A 17,401-nucleotide genomic window follows, 5' to 3' on the forward strand; every position below is an offset into this window, starting at 1 on the left:
TGGGCTTCCTGGTTCGGCTATCTATCTGTTCTGCCACACACACCGAATCAAACGGGCTCTTTTTCCGTGTCTAATCGGGATTTGGCAGTGTGCTATTTGGCTTGGTCATCCGACCCTTGGACGCCCGCGATATCGATTATTTTATCCTACAACGACGACCAACGCTCTACGCCCTAGATGAATGCCGCTACGATGGAATATGCACATACTAATCAGCGTCGGGTCCAGCCTACTGCATTGACCATGCATCCATCTGGAACTAGCGCATATTACACACAGTCCGATCCACAGTATATTACTCATGCCGATCCCTCAACATGGCAGCAGCAGCAATACTATAATAACCCCTCTCCCCAGGACTCGGCTCGCGCAACCCTCTCTCCCCCCAATGCATTCAACACACAGGGCTATTCCTCGGATTACCTCACACCCTCTCCTCGCTCGTCCCATCCCGACTCGTGGAGCGCATCCAGCAACCAATGGGTCAGCCCACGCGAGAGTCCGATCATGGCTAGCGCCGCCGCCCCACCCGCCTGGAACGCAAATGCGGCCGAAGTCACTTGGAATTCGGGCATAGGCAGCTTTCCTCCTCTGTTACCTGGTCCCAAGAAGACCTTGGACCCGCGCCAGGCGAGTTTGGCGCCTACTACTTCATCCTCTGACCAGCGCAGCACGTCCGGAGCGAGCGATAATGATACATGGGCCATCACTACCGCTCGTGGAAAACGACTTCGTACGGACGAGAGTCAAAAGCTCAAGACTGGGGCGTGTAAGAATTGTAAACGATTAAAGGTGCGTGGCTGTTTTATAAAGTGTGGAGGATAGGGGGTTTGATGATGGGCTAGATGAAATGCACGTTTGATCCACCTGGGTCCGCAACGTGCCAACGGTGTCGAGGGAACGGACATGACTGTATCGTCGAAGGACGAAAGCCCAGGAAGAACTCGGAGTGCGTCCAGTTTATCACCTATTTACTTTCCGTTTGCTAATCACCTCGCACACAGACCACTAGAACAGCTCTCTGCACTCATCGATGATAAACAAGAAATCATCGATGGCCTGTTGCGTATCGTTTCCCGCCCACGCACGGCCGAGAACACAGGCGCGGACACGGCCGAAGTATGGCGCTGGATCGAACGAGCCGCCCGTTCGCTCATGCCCGCCCAGCCATCCGGCGAGGATCCCGAAGTAGGAAACGAAGAAGAGCGCTTGCCGCCCGATCCGACACCCATCGGCCTATTAGCAGATCTGTCGCTCAACGATCCCGAAAAGGAGGATGGGCAGACCAAAGGAATGAGTAGCTCCAAGAGTCAGACGGAAGAAGGGGACGACGTTGGAGTCGCCAATGCCGAGTATTTTAGACCTGGTCCGATGGCGCATCCGGATTTGAGGAGGATTATCGTCGAGAGGCAGATGGTCCCGGAGATTTTGACGTTGAAGGTCATTGCGGATGATGAAGTCGAACATTTGTTTAGGATGTGAGTGGGTTGGATCGCGAGTTGGGATTATGCTAATTTAATCGGGGCAGATTTCACGAAAGGATTGATGTGGGGAGATTTATTTTTTATCCGGTGTTAATGGCTCATAGTGTTACAGGCAGTAATAGCTATCATTGATCCTGTCATTCATACGGTTGCAGGAGTCAAAGCCCGATGTCCTTTCTTGTTCACAGTCAGTGCGTGCAAATTTTCCATCATCCCGTAGCACCTGCTCATCTCATTCGTTTGATCCATCCACTCGTGCCCCTGTGCCCGTGCCACAGTCTGCGCCATAGCCTCTCGGTACTGGATCGAACGACCCGAACTCTACAAGGTCCTCATGCACTATGCCAAATCCGCCGCCGCCACCGCTATAACCGACGGATGGAAATCACTCGAAGTGTGCCAGGCGTACCTGCTACTCAGCGTTTATCCCCAACCCGCCAAATCCTGGGCGGAAGATCGAGGATGGCTATACCTCGGGTGTGCAATCCGGTCCGTATTTCCTCATACTTTTTTTTTAATTAATGCCTTTGCTGACACAAGCGATTATAGCCTGGCGATGGACTTGGGGCTGTACAAGCAAGCAAGTAAAACGTACATCAACGAGACACACGAGCGCGAAGTCTTGAATCGCACGAGGACGTGGTTAATTTGTTTTAACATGTATGTGGCTATTTGTCCTCGCCTCGGCCTTGTCTGACCCGGCTCGGTTACTCTTTCCTTGCGCGTCCACTTTCCTTTTGTGGAAAATGTGACGTTGGTGTGTCAAAAATCCTAGGGATCGAGCGCTGGCTACGCGCCTTGGTCGTCCGACCACGATTCCTGAAGATTACATCGTGCGGCACTCGCGAGAGTGGTGGCGACGGTCCAAGTACAACGGACGACTGGACGTGCACTTGTGTTACTACACCCAGCTCCTCCGAACCGTGACGAGGTACTTTAGTCTGATTTATTCGGATCCGGAGAGCGTTAGCGGGTTCAACGAGGTGCGTTGCTCTAATTACAGTATCCACGAATAAAAAGGCTGATTGAATTGGGGAAAGAGTACCGAGTTTGGGCCGATTACGCGCGCGTTTGATGATGAGATGGAGCAGTTTAAGCAGGATGCCGAACATGCGTATTCGACTGCGCCGGAATCTCGTCATCCGACGTGTCAGTATCGTCTTGCACTGGTACGTTCCTTGGGTTTTGGGATCGAAATGTATGCTAATTATTGTGAGCGAATTGTAGATGCCATTGTAAGCCGATGTTAAGGGGCATATTTTATTTTGAGCTGATACTCGGATCCTAGAGCGGTTGCGTACTATCGTTTGGTCATGTACTCGTTTGGACTAGAACACGCGCATAGGTCCGCGTCTGAGCCTGGGAACATGTTTCTTATTCGAGTAGGTCTCCGTTTCCGTTTCAAAAAGGTCTTTGAGCTAAATAGGCGGTCATGATCCAGTCGGTGGATACCGCCTCGGAGGTCTTGCGTATCACAAACGAGGACTTACCGATACATGAGTATCATCGGTATTCGCCTGATGGACATTGGATGTGGTCTGTATTTGGTGAGTAACCATCTCGAGAGTCGATTCGAGCAAAGTTTATTCATGTCTCAAACAGCCGCTGCGTTCCTCATCAAGGTAAAGTTCACATCTTAACGCATCCCCGATACGCTAACACCCCCTTCAGCTCGCAAAGCCGCGTTCTGTTCAACCGCCACATTTGACCATGACCGAAACTCAGCGTGAAACCTCTCTCGTACTAGTCGAAAAATTCATCCACACGCTAGAATGCAGCGCGGTAGACGACCGACACTCTCCAGCCCTATATGCGCGATTCTTGAGACGGATCATGGGCAAACCGATAAATGCGATTGCTGAAAAAGATCAACAGCTCCAACCGGCCGATAACAACGCGGTCGTTCAATCTCCTCCCGCGCGAATGCTCACTCCCGGGCCGAGCGATATGGGGTCCGCACAAGACGAAGATGTCTTGGCGGCCATGTACAACCTTACCGGAGACTTTTGGGACAATGCGTTGTTGCCCGGTACGTGGGGTATTACTTCCCAGATACCTCGGGCGTAAGTTTGTTTTTGTTTTCCTATTTTGTTTTCTTTTTTTTGTACGCTTTGTTGGCGGTTTTGCTTTTTCTGTTAGATGTACTGATATGCACGCATGCTGTGGTCAATTTTGAAATTATTTCAAGGATGTAACACTTGGCTGTTGGTCTACTGGTCCAGTTTTTGATCAACGAATTGCGATTTTATTATGGCTGTTGGTAATACTAGAGATCAGGCCCAGGGAACCGGTGATTTGGTGCGATTTTCCTCGACTCGTAATGCTGCAAAGGTGGGACGAAAAACGACAAAGCAGGCTGCTCTCATCAGCGGTCCTGTGTCTGCCCCAAGACTTATGGTCCTTAAGCATATACTGTACCAATATACTTGCAATGCAGGGATGAGAACTACACGCAATCAATCCTTTAATAGTTTCTAAATTCTGCATATTCTGAGTGTGTAAGCTTCTGTGTGCTCGAATTGAACAAGTTGCACAACTAATGAGATTTCTTCTCTGATCTGTCCGGCATCTATTAGGTTAATGCCTTGCGGACCCAAGACACGGGGAAGCCGGTAGCACATTTGAGGGGGCCTGGTTGCAGGTAGGCTAGATGATCAAAGCCCTACTCATTCGGCCTCTATGTGGCCAGTGCAACTTTTTAAGTATTCCAAATAGACGCTTCACGAATGCTTCGAACTCCAAATATATTCCCCTTTGTAATTTTTTTTTTCATTCTATGTATTCTACGATGTTACGGGGCTGAGCCATTTGTTATGTTAACCAAGCGAGTTCAATGGCATATCACCCGGCCGAAGGGCGGGCGTACTGTAGAAGATAGGCACTTACAGCGCATATATCTTTCTTTTTAATCGGATTTATCACTGTGTTCGTGCCTTGCCTTTCTTTTTCATTAGTATAAGAACGCTTTCGTTTTGTAGCCAACCCTCGGTCATCGCGACCATTGTCTATGCACGATTGAGGTGAGGAGTTCCGTAGTCGTCGTCGTCGTCTCTGTTTTCACGCACTCATTTAGTTTAGCTTTCCCTTTTGCCTTTCACTTATCCTTAGTTACCGAATTATACCAACATATGCCGCCGCTATTTACACTATTTGGAACGTGTCTGCCACCCGTAGCCCACCGTCTGAAGCGCCGCATTCGTGCGATTAACTCGGCTCGGTTAGCCATCCCACTCTCGCTATTGTTTGCGTTAGTCGGGATCAGGCTCGCTCATCTCACCCCTCGTTGGTACCGCTCCGCGCCGACCACCCCTCGCTTCGCCTCATATTCATCGCCTCGACTCGACCCCTCTTTGCTTGCCTCGCTCCACCATCACAATTTGTTTCACCTGCCGCTACCTATCTATTATCCTAGGCAGATGTCAGACCGCTATATCACTGTGGTGTGACGAGACCCTGAAAATCAGTACATCAGTAAAAGATTCCTTTTTTCAGTAGGATATGGCCTGAAAATTACAATGTTAGTATGCTTCCCTCAGCATGAATCAGACTATGGAAGAATTGATACCTAAAATCAGTATGTATTGACCTTGATTTCAGCTCAATTCTCACTTAAACACACGCACTGATTTTCAGTATTATAACCTTGTACAGTGCGCTTGTTTGCTCGCGGCCGTTCGTCTTCTCGTCTTTGCGCGCTCTGGGCTTCTCCACTGAACATGATAGAACTGCTAGAAAGCAGAGTCAAGCAGTCAGGTATAATAAGTGGGCACACCTAAAGCCATCGAGCATACAGCAAGTGACGGCTGTGGCTTAGCTCGAGCGCCTCTCCCCTGGATGGAGTGAAACATACTGACTTAGCTCACCACAGACACAAATTGGGATCACCCGCTACTAATTATATATGGCCCAGACAATTATTCCAGTATTGCGCGCAAGTGCATCATCTTGTAACATGTAATATCGAATACAACCAGACGCATGTCGAATTCCATCCAGCGCAGAACACCAACTTGACACCCCTTCAGCTCGCAAAGCCACGCTCTGTTCAGCCGCCACATTTGACCATGACCAAAACTCAATGCAAAACCTCTCTTGCACTAGTCAAAAAGTTCATACACACATTAGAATGTATTGCGGTAGACAACCGGCACTCTCCAGCCTGATATGCACAAATATTGAGGCGGATCATGAGCAAAACAACGGACACAAATGTGGGAAGTCAATAGCCCTGGCTGACTAATTCATTCTTTTGTTGGATGCACCAGCATTTATGTATATTGTGATGAATTTGAAACTACTTCAAGGATCTATTGGTCTCCAAGCAATCAATTGGGGTTGTGCAAAATTAAAAACTCTGTAGTACTAGCTCTGCTGATGCCATGAAGTACCTTAAAGTCTTCAGTGTCATCAAAGCAAAGACAACAGTAGATGTCAACAGGGAAAGCAGTTCTCATAATGGCAGTTCCCATATCTTTGATGTTCAAGCCCATCATCATATACTAGTACTTAGGCCATGTATATTTAGATTTTATATCAGTATTAATACATCATTACCAGCTCCCTATCAAAAAGCCAAGCTCCCTCCAAAGATGCGTATCATAGAATACTTCCCCCAATTGTGGGGATCATCTTGTCTGTGATGATTTCACTGTTTTGGCCTCTTACTAAGCTCACATACACTTGCGCCCAAAAAGATTGAGCCACGTGAGCTCAAATCAATGATGCTCACACGTCACCCGCACAATTGAGAATTTGTTTACAATGTAATAGTAAATTATGTAGATACAGTAGTATAGAACATATGTACAAAGTTTTAGATTGAAACTAAGTCTCCTTGTGGAGATACGCGTGAGCAAAATTTTTGGGCTGGCTCATTCTTTTTGAGCATTTTCAAATTGCACCTGCAACTGCATGCATGCACCCAAAATGACATGCAAAACTGAATAATTTGGATACAAATTTTAGTATTTGGTGTTTCCACCTTTAGCTAAATACACAGCTTGTACTTGACGCAGTAATGAATCATACAAATTGCCAATATATTTTGGGGAAATTTGTTTCCATTTGTCCCTCACTATTTTCCATAATTCTTCCTTATTTGAAGCGGGAGGTTGGTGAGTACGCACGCGCTCCTTCAGATGCCACCAGACGTTCTTGATTATATTCAAATCCAGGCTTTTTGATGGCCATGGGAGGACGCTTACGCCCCAACTGGCAAGCCAATGTTGTGTCAGCCTGGCTGTATGCTTTGGATCTTGGTTGTGCTGGAATGTAATGTCAAACGGGGTGATTTTATAGTTGGCAAGGGTTCCAAAGAAGGCGTCCCCAAGGATTTCAATGTATCCTGGGGCGTTCAGCTTGCGTTGTATAAGGTACAATTGCCCAACTCCCTCTTGGGTAATGCACCCCCAAATGAAGATACCCCTGCCACCATGAGATATTGTCTTTTTGGTGTATTGGGGATTATACGGGGACTCACTAGGCCGCCTCCAGTAATATTGGCCGCTGTTGGCCCCAAATAACTTGATTTGGACTTTGTCCAAGAAGACAATGTTGTCCCAGCGTGATTGTGGCCAGAATAATTGACTGTGGGCCCACACGCAACGGGCTTTTCTATGCCAATAAGTGAGCAGGGGTACTTGGCGGCGTTTGTATGGCCATAAACCCAGCTCTTGGAGGTAGCAGCGGAGGGTAGAGGACCCAACGGCAGGGAAGTACTGCCGTCTAATATTTGCTGCTGTTGGTACTCTACTCCAAGCTAGGGCCAAAGTGGCAAATCTGACGTTGCTGGGGGTTAATTTTTGTGGGCGCCCAGGAATGGGATTGTGTCAATCAAGTGGGCGGTCAGTAAGTCCATACTTGGCCCAGATACAACCAACAGTTGCGTGAGAGACCTTGGTCTGAGGTTGCAAAAGCTGAACAATAGCCCAATCTGAGTATTCAAGCTTTTTCAGTGCAATTATCTGAGCCTTAGTCTTGGGACTAGTGTATCAAGCCATTTGCGCACTTTTGGCAGGTATTTGAGCGTAAAAAGGGGTGGTAAATGGCACTTGATGAGGGAGGACCAAGTAGCTTATATAAAGTGATCAAAAAGAATGAGCCAGCCCAAAAATTTTGCTCACGTGTATCTCCACAAGGAGACTTAGTTTTGATCTAAAACTTTGTACATATGTTCTATACTACTGTATCTACATAATTTACTATTACATTGTAAACAAATTCTCAATTGTGCGGGTGACGCGTGAGCGTCACTGATTTGAGCTCACATGGCTCAATCTTTTTGGGCGCAAGTGTATGTGCAATGCGGTTTATCATGGACCAGACGCATGGCGCTCAATCTGATGGTAAAGGCCACGTCACCCCCATAAACTTGTTTGGTACACCTTTTACCATTTCTTTTCACATCAGAACCCTTCAGCATCAATGCATGTTTTGTCTGAGTCTTTAATGATGGATGGTGATGGCCTGCGCTCTGATGATTTCCATAGTTGGGCTGACTTTATATCACTTGATTGTTCAGGGATTAGCTTTTCTCAAATATCCGCTCAAGGGCAACCTTTGTTGGAGATTTTAAGATCAAAAACAAATCTCCCAGCTGTGCATATAGAGCCTACTCCCTTTGATGAAAATAATCAGGGCCAAGATATCAATATGTTAGAAGATTGTGAACCTCATGTTCCTGGAGCATGGATACACCCCTCACAAGCTGTAGTAGTGGTGCCAGAACCGCTCATTGGAGTTGGTGATGAGGGAAGTGTAGAGACTAACGTTAACCTTTGGCGCTGTCTTGGAGACGCAATTCGACATGGCGATTCAATGCCTACGGATAAATCAACTTACAACTCAAAAGGACCAGCCAAACAACGTGCGCTGATAGTATGCTTTTGTCTACTCACGCATGCATTATTGAGTACTGAGTACTCAGTGTTAGGTTGGAGGGCAATATGAGACTGATACAAGAAATATACCCCTTCCCGGGACCCCAAAGGATATATTGAACATATATTGCATGTTATGTGTGTTGTTTCTTACCTAATATCAAGCTTAATCATGTGGTTAATGATGGCTAACGGCTCGCCCAGTGAAGCATGGATATAAGAAAGAAAATATCCGAATTTTACTAGCAAGGGCAGTGAATGCCAACCAATACAAATGTCAACCAACCAAAAAGAACATTGTGAGTGTGAATCTGGTTGACTATATGCGGTACCAACTGTAAAGTTTGAAACTTTCAAAGGTCAAGAGCTTGGAATGGTTGGTTCGTGGTACTCGGAGGGGGGATTATCGTTACTTTCACTGTGAGTAGACTCCTAATAGCACTTAGATGTATCGCTGGTTAAATTTCCTTTTTTTGAAAGTCAGTGGGCATGGTGAGATTTTTGAAGATCCTTCTGGAAAATTGGCAAGAAAAATCCCAGAGGGTGGGGTTGACCCAAAAGAGGACGATTCAGAGCTTTATGGAGATCAAACCGATAAACTACGGGTCACCTCACAAACGATTGATGTCTCTGAGCTAAAGCGTTACAGTGAAGGTTTTTCTCTTATTACTTATGAGTATCGCTTCATTACTAACCAATGACTTGAGCACTTTCGGCCTACTGTCATGATAAGCCGCCACATGCCACTCGTGAATTTGACGTCGTAGACTGGCAAAACAGCTACCGAATACGCGACGAGGTGCGCTCTCAAGCTACACCGTCGTTATGCCGGACTGTGAATGATAGCTTATCCGGTTTAAACCCGCAGGAGCTGAATCAGGTTTTTTCCTCCCTACCTGAGGGATCTACATTAACGGTATGTTCAGTATTAATTTTTACTACTGAAACTAACCCCAATCCTTTAGTGTACAATCGATGTAAGGACCAATGTTCCACAATAGAGCTGCTTCAATACTGAGATATCCTAACTTAGTGCTGCCATAGTGGAAGGATAGCAAGTAAGTCCCTCATCATGTCTAGCTACCCAAAACTGACAGCTCACCATAAACAATCTTGTTTTCTGGTAGACAATAACTTCAAATTGCTGGGCGCTGGATTTCGTGGCTCTATGGTATGCGACGAAAACACAGGGCTGGAGCAACCTGTATCACAAATCCCCCCATTACAAGACGTACATTCTCGGGTTGGTGCAGAGCCCGAGATCAACGGGGGTGTGATCTTGAGAAATGGCCCAATCAGTGAGCGCTATGAGGCTAAGATTTGTTTACCTTTACAATCATCACTCCATGGATCTATGGGACTCAGTGAAGTTCGGCGCATGAATGATATGGATACTATAGAGTCATGCGAGTTTCCTCGAGGACTGACCGGCTTCGCCACAAGTGTATATCGATACTTTTGCCCTCCAACCTTGGTTCCTGAATCCGACAAACAAGGGGACAACATTATGACTTCCGGCAAAGTCAAAATGGAAGAGAAACTACCACCAGATGAAGTACAAAAGGATAATATAAAGGCTAACATGGTATGTCATTTATTACCATTGAACTTATTGAAGAGTAACTATCGCGGCAGCTAACGTGGGGGGGGGGGGGTTGTCATCAACGTCAAGTAGCATTAGAAGGAGACAAGGGGGGTTATTTTACGTCTGTAAGTTGAAGTACAAGCGCTATAGTCCTGAAGCGAGTAAGTTCAAGTACAATACGTTTGTTGAACTATGCCACTTTAGGCGTTCGTCAAGGGGGTGGAAGAGGTTAGCGGAAGGACATCTACCGTGGGCGAGCTCTTTGATATTGTTAAGTAAGTTTTCTGAAATCAGGCCTACTTTTTTTCTAGTGCCTCGATTAATATTCTTGATCAAGCGCAAAAGTTGTAGAAATGATGAGGAGAAATACGAACCAAAACAAGGTTCCTCTGAGCAGCCAGACAAGTGCAACAGATAAAATTTCATCAATAACAAAAGGGATAAACCTTCAGTACATACAATTATGGACGTCCCTTGGGAGAGGCAGTGATTTAGCTGTGGGTAGTGTTCAGTCGTGAGAGTTTGAAGTTTGACTCGCTAACTTATCGGCCTTTTTTAGCAGAGTTCCAAGCTGAATGAGCGGTTCATTATTTAGATACCAATACAAATATCACTTTTTGTGGGCACTAGACAACGCCTTTTCTCCTCCGGGGCCCCTGATCACTGGGGAATAAGGATGAATACTCGTTTTGGAGAATTTAATATTGGTGAAAATGAAGGTGCAAATAATAAACCCAGAACCCAATGAAAATTAAATGATGCAACACCATTTACATCGTTTTCAGTTGCAAGGCCAGCAACTCACAAAGTGTCATCAGTTTACTGGATTCTGGCCGCCGTGATGGGTCCGCTTCCCAACAGTCTTGAATCATGCTCCACACTTTGCTTGCGATCGGATGACAATGTAGTTCCAAGGCTGACTCCTGTACTGGATGCCCTGTTCCTGCATTATACTGTCTAGCACACATTTTCCTAAGATTCCCTTCACGCTCGGGGTCCCAAGGTGCCATCCCCATTTGCACCTATGTACTTCCCTAATTAAGAAATACAACCAAGTAACAAATGATACACACCTCCAAAGCGACACAGCCAAACGCCCAAACATCTGACATTTGAGTGCGCTGCCGCACCTTTTCCTCCACGTCGTCGTCGTCGTCTTCCTCATCACCTTCGCCTTCAGTAAGAGGATCGTACCAAAGCTCTGGACTGTCCCATGCAAGTGTTCCTTCCTGTGTCTGTGGGCCCGAATAGCACCCGCACTCGATTCTGGAAGAGCCAAAATCGCATATCCTCGCCGCATGACCTTCACCGTCGATCAGAACGTTACCCTATGAGTCACTGATATCTCAGTAATTCATGATGCCAAGAAACATTTTCTAACCGCCTTTAAGTCTCCATGCACAATCGATTGCGAATGGATGTATGCAAGTCCTCGTACGACGCCTAGGAGCTATAACAGGTAACTTAATGTTGTTTTCAATGAGATGAGGAATGATTGATGTTATTACCAGCAGAAATCTCATTTCGTGATTGTTTACATCCGGATCAACCTTGTATAGATACTAGATAAAACATATACCTAAGTTCGTAATAGGGAGAGGTGCCCATTTACTGTACCATATTAAGATCGCCATGAACATAGTAGTCTGACACTGGACCTTGTGAAAAATATTTCGGGTGGTAATTATCGATGGGCGCAATTCCAATGAACGAGGCTATGTGAGGATGAGCGCATAGCAACCGCCAGATGGCCAACTCATTTTCGATAGAAATCTATAGCGAGTTGTAAGGCTTGGATGCAGTAGCATTTTATAGACCAGAGGTTTGACGCACTTTGTCCTGAGCAGTAACGCGGCGAAACGCCTTTACCGCGACCTACGAGCAAGTGAGACAGTTAGTGGTAAATTTCAAATAGGGATAGAAGGAGCCACAGGTCACCCTTTTACGCGGCCGAACAACCTTCAAAGTCCCACTGAAAGTTGCAAGTTGGTTAAGGTTAGACTAGTACATTTATGGGGAGTAGTACATACCATACGAGATCCGCATGAGCACCTCTCGTAATTACCTTGTCAATAGTGTCGAATTCACATGAGGAAAAGATTGTGAACGGCTGGCTCAGGCTGTGTTTACAGCCACTCATACCGGTACGAGGACTTTGGATGGAAAGCGGGTGCGAGTAAGGAAAGGCCCCAGAGTTCCAAATACCCTTGGTGAGCTTATCCGGGCGCTTATTGTCATAGCCGGCAGTTCTAATCTGTTACTGTAACATTACACAATCTCCACCTGTTGGGGTACTTATACGAGACTATTCCCGGTCCAGCCACACCTTGTCAACCAGATACTAAAGCTCAGATGGAATCCGAGGAAGAACCACCCGGAACAATTCTAGTGGTGAATTTACCATATGATGTTTATCTGTCCCTGGTCTTATTTTGTTCGAAGCCTATAGATCGAGCACAACGCGATCGACCCATTCCGAATGGGACCAAGTTCTTGGCGCGAGGAAATGCAGCAGATGTCTGGTTGTAAGTTGAATAAATCATAGGATAGCATCCGAGGTTTACGCCTTTCTACTTTGTGTTGTGTCTCAGGGTTGATATTCCGGATGCACACGGTCAGAAGGTTGCACTGCCCCTCAGCTACATCATCAAGTCACTAAATAAACCTAATATAGTATGTACTCAAAGCCGTTCGAATGAGCTTGGAGTCACTTCGAGAGAATCTTAATCCAAAGGTGAGTGGCCAACACACGTCACTTAGGTTGGGCACACCAACGATCTGAGGCCAGAGTTCGAAAGGAGCGACAGAATTGTGGGAAGTATTCACCAGCGTAAGAGAGTTTTTGAGTTGGCCAGAAATGTGTTTTGACTCTCCTATAGGCTTTCCTATCAAAGGTTGAGCAATGGAAAGCTCTGCGACATACACACGTTATTAGTCTGTTCGGTCTTCAAGCAGAGCTGGTGATTTACACCGAGTTCTGTGTAAATGGCACTGCCACGCAGGTTAGAATTTTGGCATGATTTGGCTTGTGTATAAACTGTGGCATTGACAAGTGATCCCCTAGTATTTGAGTCAGCATCCAGAAGACCACATCAGCCGACGGAAAAGCATGGTAGGTGGGCCACGTTCCGGCAGTTTTTTTTGGACATATACGTACCACTATTACTAGATTTCAGAAGTCCTGGCTGGAGTAAACTATCTGCATCTGCAGAATCCCCCGGTCATTCATGGTTGTATTTGCATGGTGAACCCCTCGCTTCTTTTGGTTGTGATGCCATTGTCTCATATCATGATTACGACCCAGGATAAAATCTTCGTCGACATGCATGGTCGAGCTAAGATAGGGGAGTTCGGACTATCGAATTTGGTCGAAGAATTTGGGCTTTTCGTCCCTTCTATATCCCAGGTCAGTCGGATTCGATGGCTGAGCCCGGAGCTTCTGGATATCAATGCCGAGGATCATGTTCCGATCCCAACCGTTGCATCTGATGTTTGGGCTTTGGGGTGCACAATATTTGAGGTTCGCTAAACTTCCTCTGTTCCGTAACCATTATTCATCTCCATGCATACAACTCTAGATTATGAGTGGAAAGCTACCATATTTCAAATTTAAGCATGATCTACGAGTGCAGCAGGAGATATTATCGAAGAAACTCCCTGGTCGCTCAAGCAATTGCCTTGATACTGAACTCTCAGATAGCTGGGCCACGCTTGCTCAATGTTGGGTCTGGATGCCAGAACAACGGCCAACGGTTGATGCGTTGGCGCGATCAGCTCTTTCAGCTATGGACAAAAACGCAGAAATGGATGTCGAGGAACCAGCATCAGAGAAAGTTTTGGCAGAATTGTAAGTCTTGTTCGGCGAGACTTATGTGATTTGACACTTGAGTCTTTTTAGATCTCAGCCTTCTGTCGATCGTGACCAGCCCCTATCATATCAGCGAGCAATACCTGTTCAAGAGTATTTGATTTCGACCATCCAACCAACCTCAAGATACAGACCACAGACTAGACTCAACACTTCGACAGACGTACAGTATCCACCGACCCGAATGAGAGGCTTGGCGTTTTCATCCGGTAGCTTTGGCCGCAAACGCGCTCGCTCCCAAACGCGCCAGCACTCAGGTAATGCTTCATGCTTCACTTGGCTTTCTGGAGGCTTTAACAACTTCCCAGCGGCTGCCCCCGGTGGAAGTTATGCATTTACATGTGAGAATTGCAGACAGTTCAGGGTGAGTTTTCTCCCTCCTAGAATAGTGACCAGCATCGAGGCTCATGAAGATTTAGATGAAGTGCAGGTATCCCCCTGACTCAAATACCTGCTTTCGCTGTGAATCGACCGGAAGTGATTGCATCATTCAGCCACGGAAATTCAGGCAGACCGTTAGGTCCGTTCATCTTTTTAAAAGATTTATGACCTTGGGACCCTCAAACACCTGCTTCATGTTTATAGAGGGCCAGACCAGCTCGCCGCTCTTCTCGAAGAAAAGGAGGCGGTCGTTCAAGGCCTTCTTCAAGTCCTTTCCAGAAAGGGGACAGAGGATGAAGCAAATTACACTGAGGACAACCTGCACTGGACTGAACGAGGGGTTCGTTCATTGATCGCTAGTAAAACGCCTTGGGAATACCCCCAGTCGAGGGAAGGAGCGCAATTACCTACGTTTCTCGAGCAAATAGCTGGTTCATCGCCCAATGCTCTGAATACGCGGGACATGGGCGTTACTATTGGGCCGGCATATCATACTCAGGGAACGGACAAGTCTGTACCTGCGAACTTGTCATATACTCGACCGGTTCATGAACTGAATCCCGAACTAAGGAGGATTTATAAGAGGCAGATGATACCTGAAACTCCGATAATGAAGATACTTGGCGATGATGAAGTTGAGCATTTGTTTTCTATGTAAGTTCACCCCGGACACTTGGGGATTGGCGCTGATGACGAGCTAGTTTTCATGATAAGCTTAATGTGCGGTTTCGGGCATGGCCTTTATGAAGCATGGCTCAATTCTTTGGGTTTCTAGGTGTCAATTGCGCTCTTGGACCCCACGATTCACACTGCTTGGAACGTTAAAACATGCAGCCCGTTTTTGTTCACAGTTAGTGCGTATACCTACCTTTTCCTTTCTATATATCCTTATATTCCTTTGCCGTTGATTCGCAGTCTGTGGTGTTGCGTCGCGATACTGGGCTGAGCGCCCCGCAATGCATGCAACCCTAATGCAACACGTTAAGTCCGCTGCCGTGGCCGCGATAACAGAAAACCAGAAAACTCTCGAAGTGTGTCAGGCCTACCTGCTACTTAGCATCTACCAACAGCCCACGAAAGACTGGCCTGAAGATCGAGCATGGCTATACTTGGGGTATAGCATAAGGCGAGTATTGATCAAATATTATTCAACCCATATTTTGACGGAATGTGCAGGCTTGGACTGGATTTGAATCTGCACCAAGACGTTCCGGCAGGTTATATGAATGATACACATGAGAGGTATGCTTTGAACAGAGCGAGAACGTGGTTGGTTTGCCATAATATGTGGGTATACTCTTATTCTCACCGCTGTCTTCACCTGATAGTTTCTTTTCTGACACTCTCCCACTCCGTTCTCATTTTCCCCACTTAATCGATCTAGGGACCAAGAATTGACAACTATGTTTGGCCGACCTTCTGCCATCCCCGAGAATTACATTTCCAATCGTTCTCTAGAATGGCTGAGAAGTTCACCATACAACAGACTTCTAGACTTGCATCTTTGTGATTATAACAAACTACTTCACGTTGTAGCAAAATATGCTAGTAATATTTATTCGGATGTGGAAAGTACGACCGGCTTTAATTGGGTGAGTCTCTTGATCAAGCCAAGCATGGGATGGGCTGACCAGGTGATAGAACACCGACTTTGCATCAATCGCTCTTGCGTTTGATGAAGAAATAATGCATTTCATGGAGGGCATCAGGTATAGTCATGCAAGCAGTCTCGAGCCATCGCCTCCTTCGTACCAATATTGGCTGGGACAGGTACGTACTGGGCTCGTTAATAAGAAACTTGTTGACTCAGATATCTTGCAGATGTCATTGTAAGTCAATGTTATCCAATACCTATTTGCTGAAACTAATCTGCCAGAGCGATCAAATACTACCACTTAATGATGCACTCGCTTGCGCTGGAGCGTTCGTACAAGGCAACCAGCGTAATTTCAGCCGCGCTTCTCGCCCCTGTAAGTAAGCCTTGACCCATCTATTGGTTATAACTCAGTATATGTTCATGAGCAGGCAATTGATGCAGCTTCAGAGATATTGCATACCATGAACGAGAACCTGCAAAGATATGAATCTTATCGACACTCACCGGACAAAGCGTGGTTGTGGTCGGTTTATGGTGAGGATTGAAAACACAGAGGGAACGATCATAATTTAACAACAACTGACGATAGCCGCCATGTTCTTGATCAAGGTAAGTACATGCCAATGTGCATTTCCATTAGGTTAATTACCCGTAGCGTAGTTCATTAAGCCACGCTCTACAAAATTACTGCACTGCACGTTAACTGACTTGCAACGCGAGAGAGCGATTCTTCTCATTGAGACGCTCATTCGTAACTTGAGGACAAATGCTGTGGATGGCCGGCACATTCCCGCCTTGTACGCGCAGTATTTGTCTCATCTTCTGGTTAAAACGGCTGTATCAGATGCACGGGAGATGGAGCAACCGAACCCCGACATCCGAGCCAGTGTAGGTTTAGATAACCAGTGGCCTGGTTTCTCCACAGATAATCCTATTTTTGAGGCCGGACACGAAAGCTTTTGGGATAACCTTCTATTACCCGGTATTTGGGGAATTTCGATGTTCTTAGCATAATTATGCGTGGATCACAACCACGGATTGATGTACATGTTGTAACACAATTTCTTTTTATTGTATAAATATGTATACTTTGGCCTTTGCCAATTGCGTAAGGCACCCTACAATCAAGAGCTATGCTATTTTCGTAGTCGACAACATTGCCTATTCAAAGGCAAAATGGCAAATCAGTATTAGCTGCACGTTTTGAGGTAGTATGAGGTGGTGCACTGCAGCCCGCGAAAGGGCTAATATCGGCACTCGGCCAGATCACATGCCATATGGTCATTGAGCCTCTCCTTACTCCCGATCGCATTACTTGCAAGACTCGCGCATTACACGCTAGTAGTACCTCATTTTTCTCGACTGAATTCTCTCTAATTGCGCATATGGAGTCCTTTGGCCACCCGACCCGGGAGTGGTACTCGTGGCGGGGGGCGGGGGGAGAGTGGCTCACACCTGCTGCCGCTTCACGGTGGACCCCAAAAGTGCGGATTTTCTGAACGTGAAAAATCGCGCGTTATATGCGGAGTGTTGGCAAAATCCGACCATTTTTTCCATGAATCCGCATCCTCAACTCACCCCTGTGTGTCGTCGAGGTGCGGATTCTGC

The 17,401-nt window shown here is 46.4% G+C and overlaps 4 protein-coding genes across 4 annotated transcripts; 3 read left to right on the forward strand and 1 right to left on the reverse strand.

Annotated features, from left to right (window-relative positions):
* Nucleotides 1-192: 192 nt before the first annotated feature.
* RhiXN_08124 (Fungal specific transcription factor domain) lies at nt 193-3,551 on the forward strand (the record flags this gene model as incomplete). The annotated part of the gene is made up of 14 exons (XM_043327940.1): nt 193-792; nt 846-949; nt 1,005-1,478; nt 1,529-1,547; nt 1,597-1,675; nt 1,775-1,973; nt 2,034-2,144; nt 2,260-2,467; nt 2,525-2,653; nt 2,712-2,719; nt 2,773-2,866; nt 2,926-3,031; nt 3,087-3,106; nt 3,156-3,551. 14 exons carry the CDS (start codon nt 193-195, stop codon nt 3,549-3,551), a joined length of 2,547 nt encoding a protein of 848 aa, XP_043183325.1.
* A 4,584-nt stretch (nt 3,552-8,135) lies between these two features.
* On the forward strand, nt 8,136-10,226 carry RhiXN_08125 (ICE-like protease (caspase) p20 domain protein; the record flags this gene model as incomplete). The annotated part of the gene is made up of 10 exons (XM_043327941.1): nt 8,136-8,349; nt 8,567-8,661; nt 8,722-8,782; nt 8,843-9,016; nt 9,070-9,161; nt 9,231-9,278; nt 9,328-9,339; nt 9,396-9,420; nt 9,490-9,947; nt 10,152-10,226. 10 exons carry the CDS (start codon nt 8,136-8,138, stop codon nt 10,224-10,226), a joined length of 1,254 nt encoding a protein of 417 aa, XP_043183326.1.
* A 331-nt stretch (nt 10,227-10,557) lies between these two features.
* Nucleotides 10,558-12,087, reverse strand: RhiXN_08126 (Tyrosine kinase specific for activated; the record flags this gene model as incomplete). Its single annotated transcript, XM_043327942.1, has 9 exons — nt 10,558-10,610; nt 10,753-10,969; nt 11,021-11,275; nt 11,329-11,397; nt 11,456-11,509; nt 11,565-11,720; nt 11,781-11,822; nt 11,886-11,919; nt 11,978-12,087. The coding sequence occupies 9 exons, from the start codon at nt 12,085-12,087 to the stop codon at nt 10,558-10,560; spliced, it is 990 nt and encodes a 329-aa protein (XP_043183327.1).
* Nucleotides 12,088-12,299: 212 nt separating this feature from the next.
* Nucleotides 12,300-16,807, forward strand: RhiXN_08127 (Fungal specific transcription factor domain; the record flags this gene model as incomplete). The annotated part of the gene is made up of 25 exons (XM_043327943.1): nt 12,300-12,338; nt 12,390-12,472; nt 12,539-12,569; nt 12,622-12,681; nt 12,736-12,777; nt 12,827-12,949; nt 13,012-13,059; nt 13,117-13,191; nt 13,252-13,467; nt 13,526-13,794; nt 13,846-14,072; nt 14,124-14,179; nt 14,235-14,335; nt 14,401-14,850; nt 14,898-14,916; nt 14,972-15,050; nt 15,112-15,310; nt 15,373-15,438; nt 15,581-15,788; nt 15,838-15,966; nt 16,018-16,025; nt 16,073-16,166; nt 16,222-16,327; nt 16,383-16,402; nt 16,454-16,807. 25 exons carry the CDS (start codon nt 12,300-12,302, stop codon nt 16,805-16,807), a joined length of 3,102 nt encoding a protein of 1,033 aa, XP_043183328.1.
* Nucleotides 16,808-17,401: the final 594 nt, after the last annotated feature.

Source organism: Rhizoctonia solani, chromosome 9 (assembly GCF_016906535.1).
Source record: "Rhizoctonia solani chromosome 9, complete sequence".
NCBI lineage: Eukaryota > Fungi > Basidiomycota > Agaricomycetes > Cantharellales > Ceratobasidiaceae > Rhizoctonia > Rhizoctonia solani.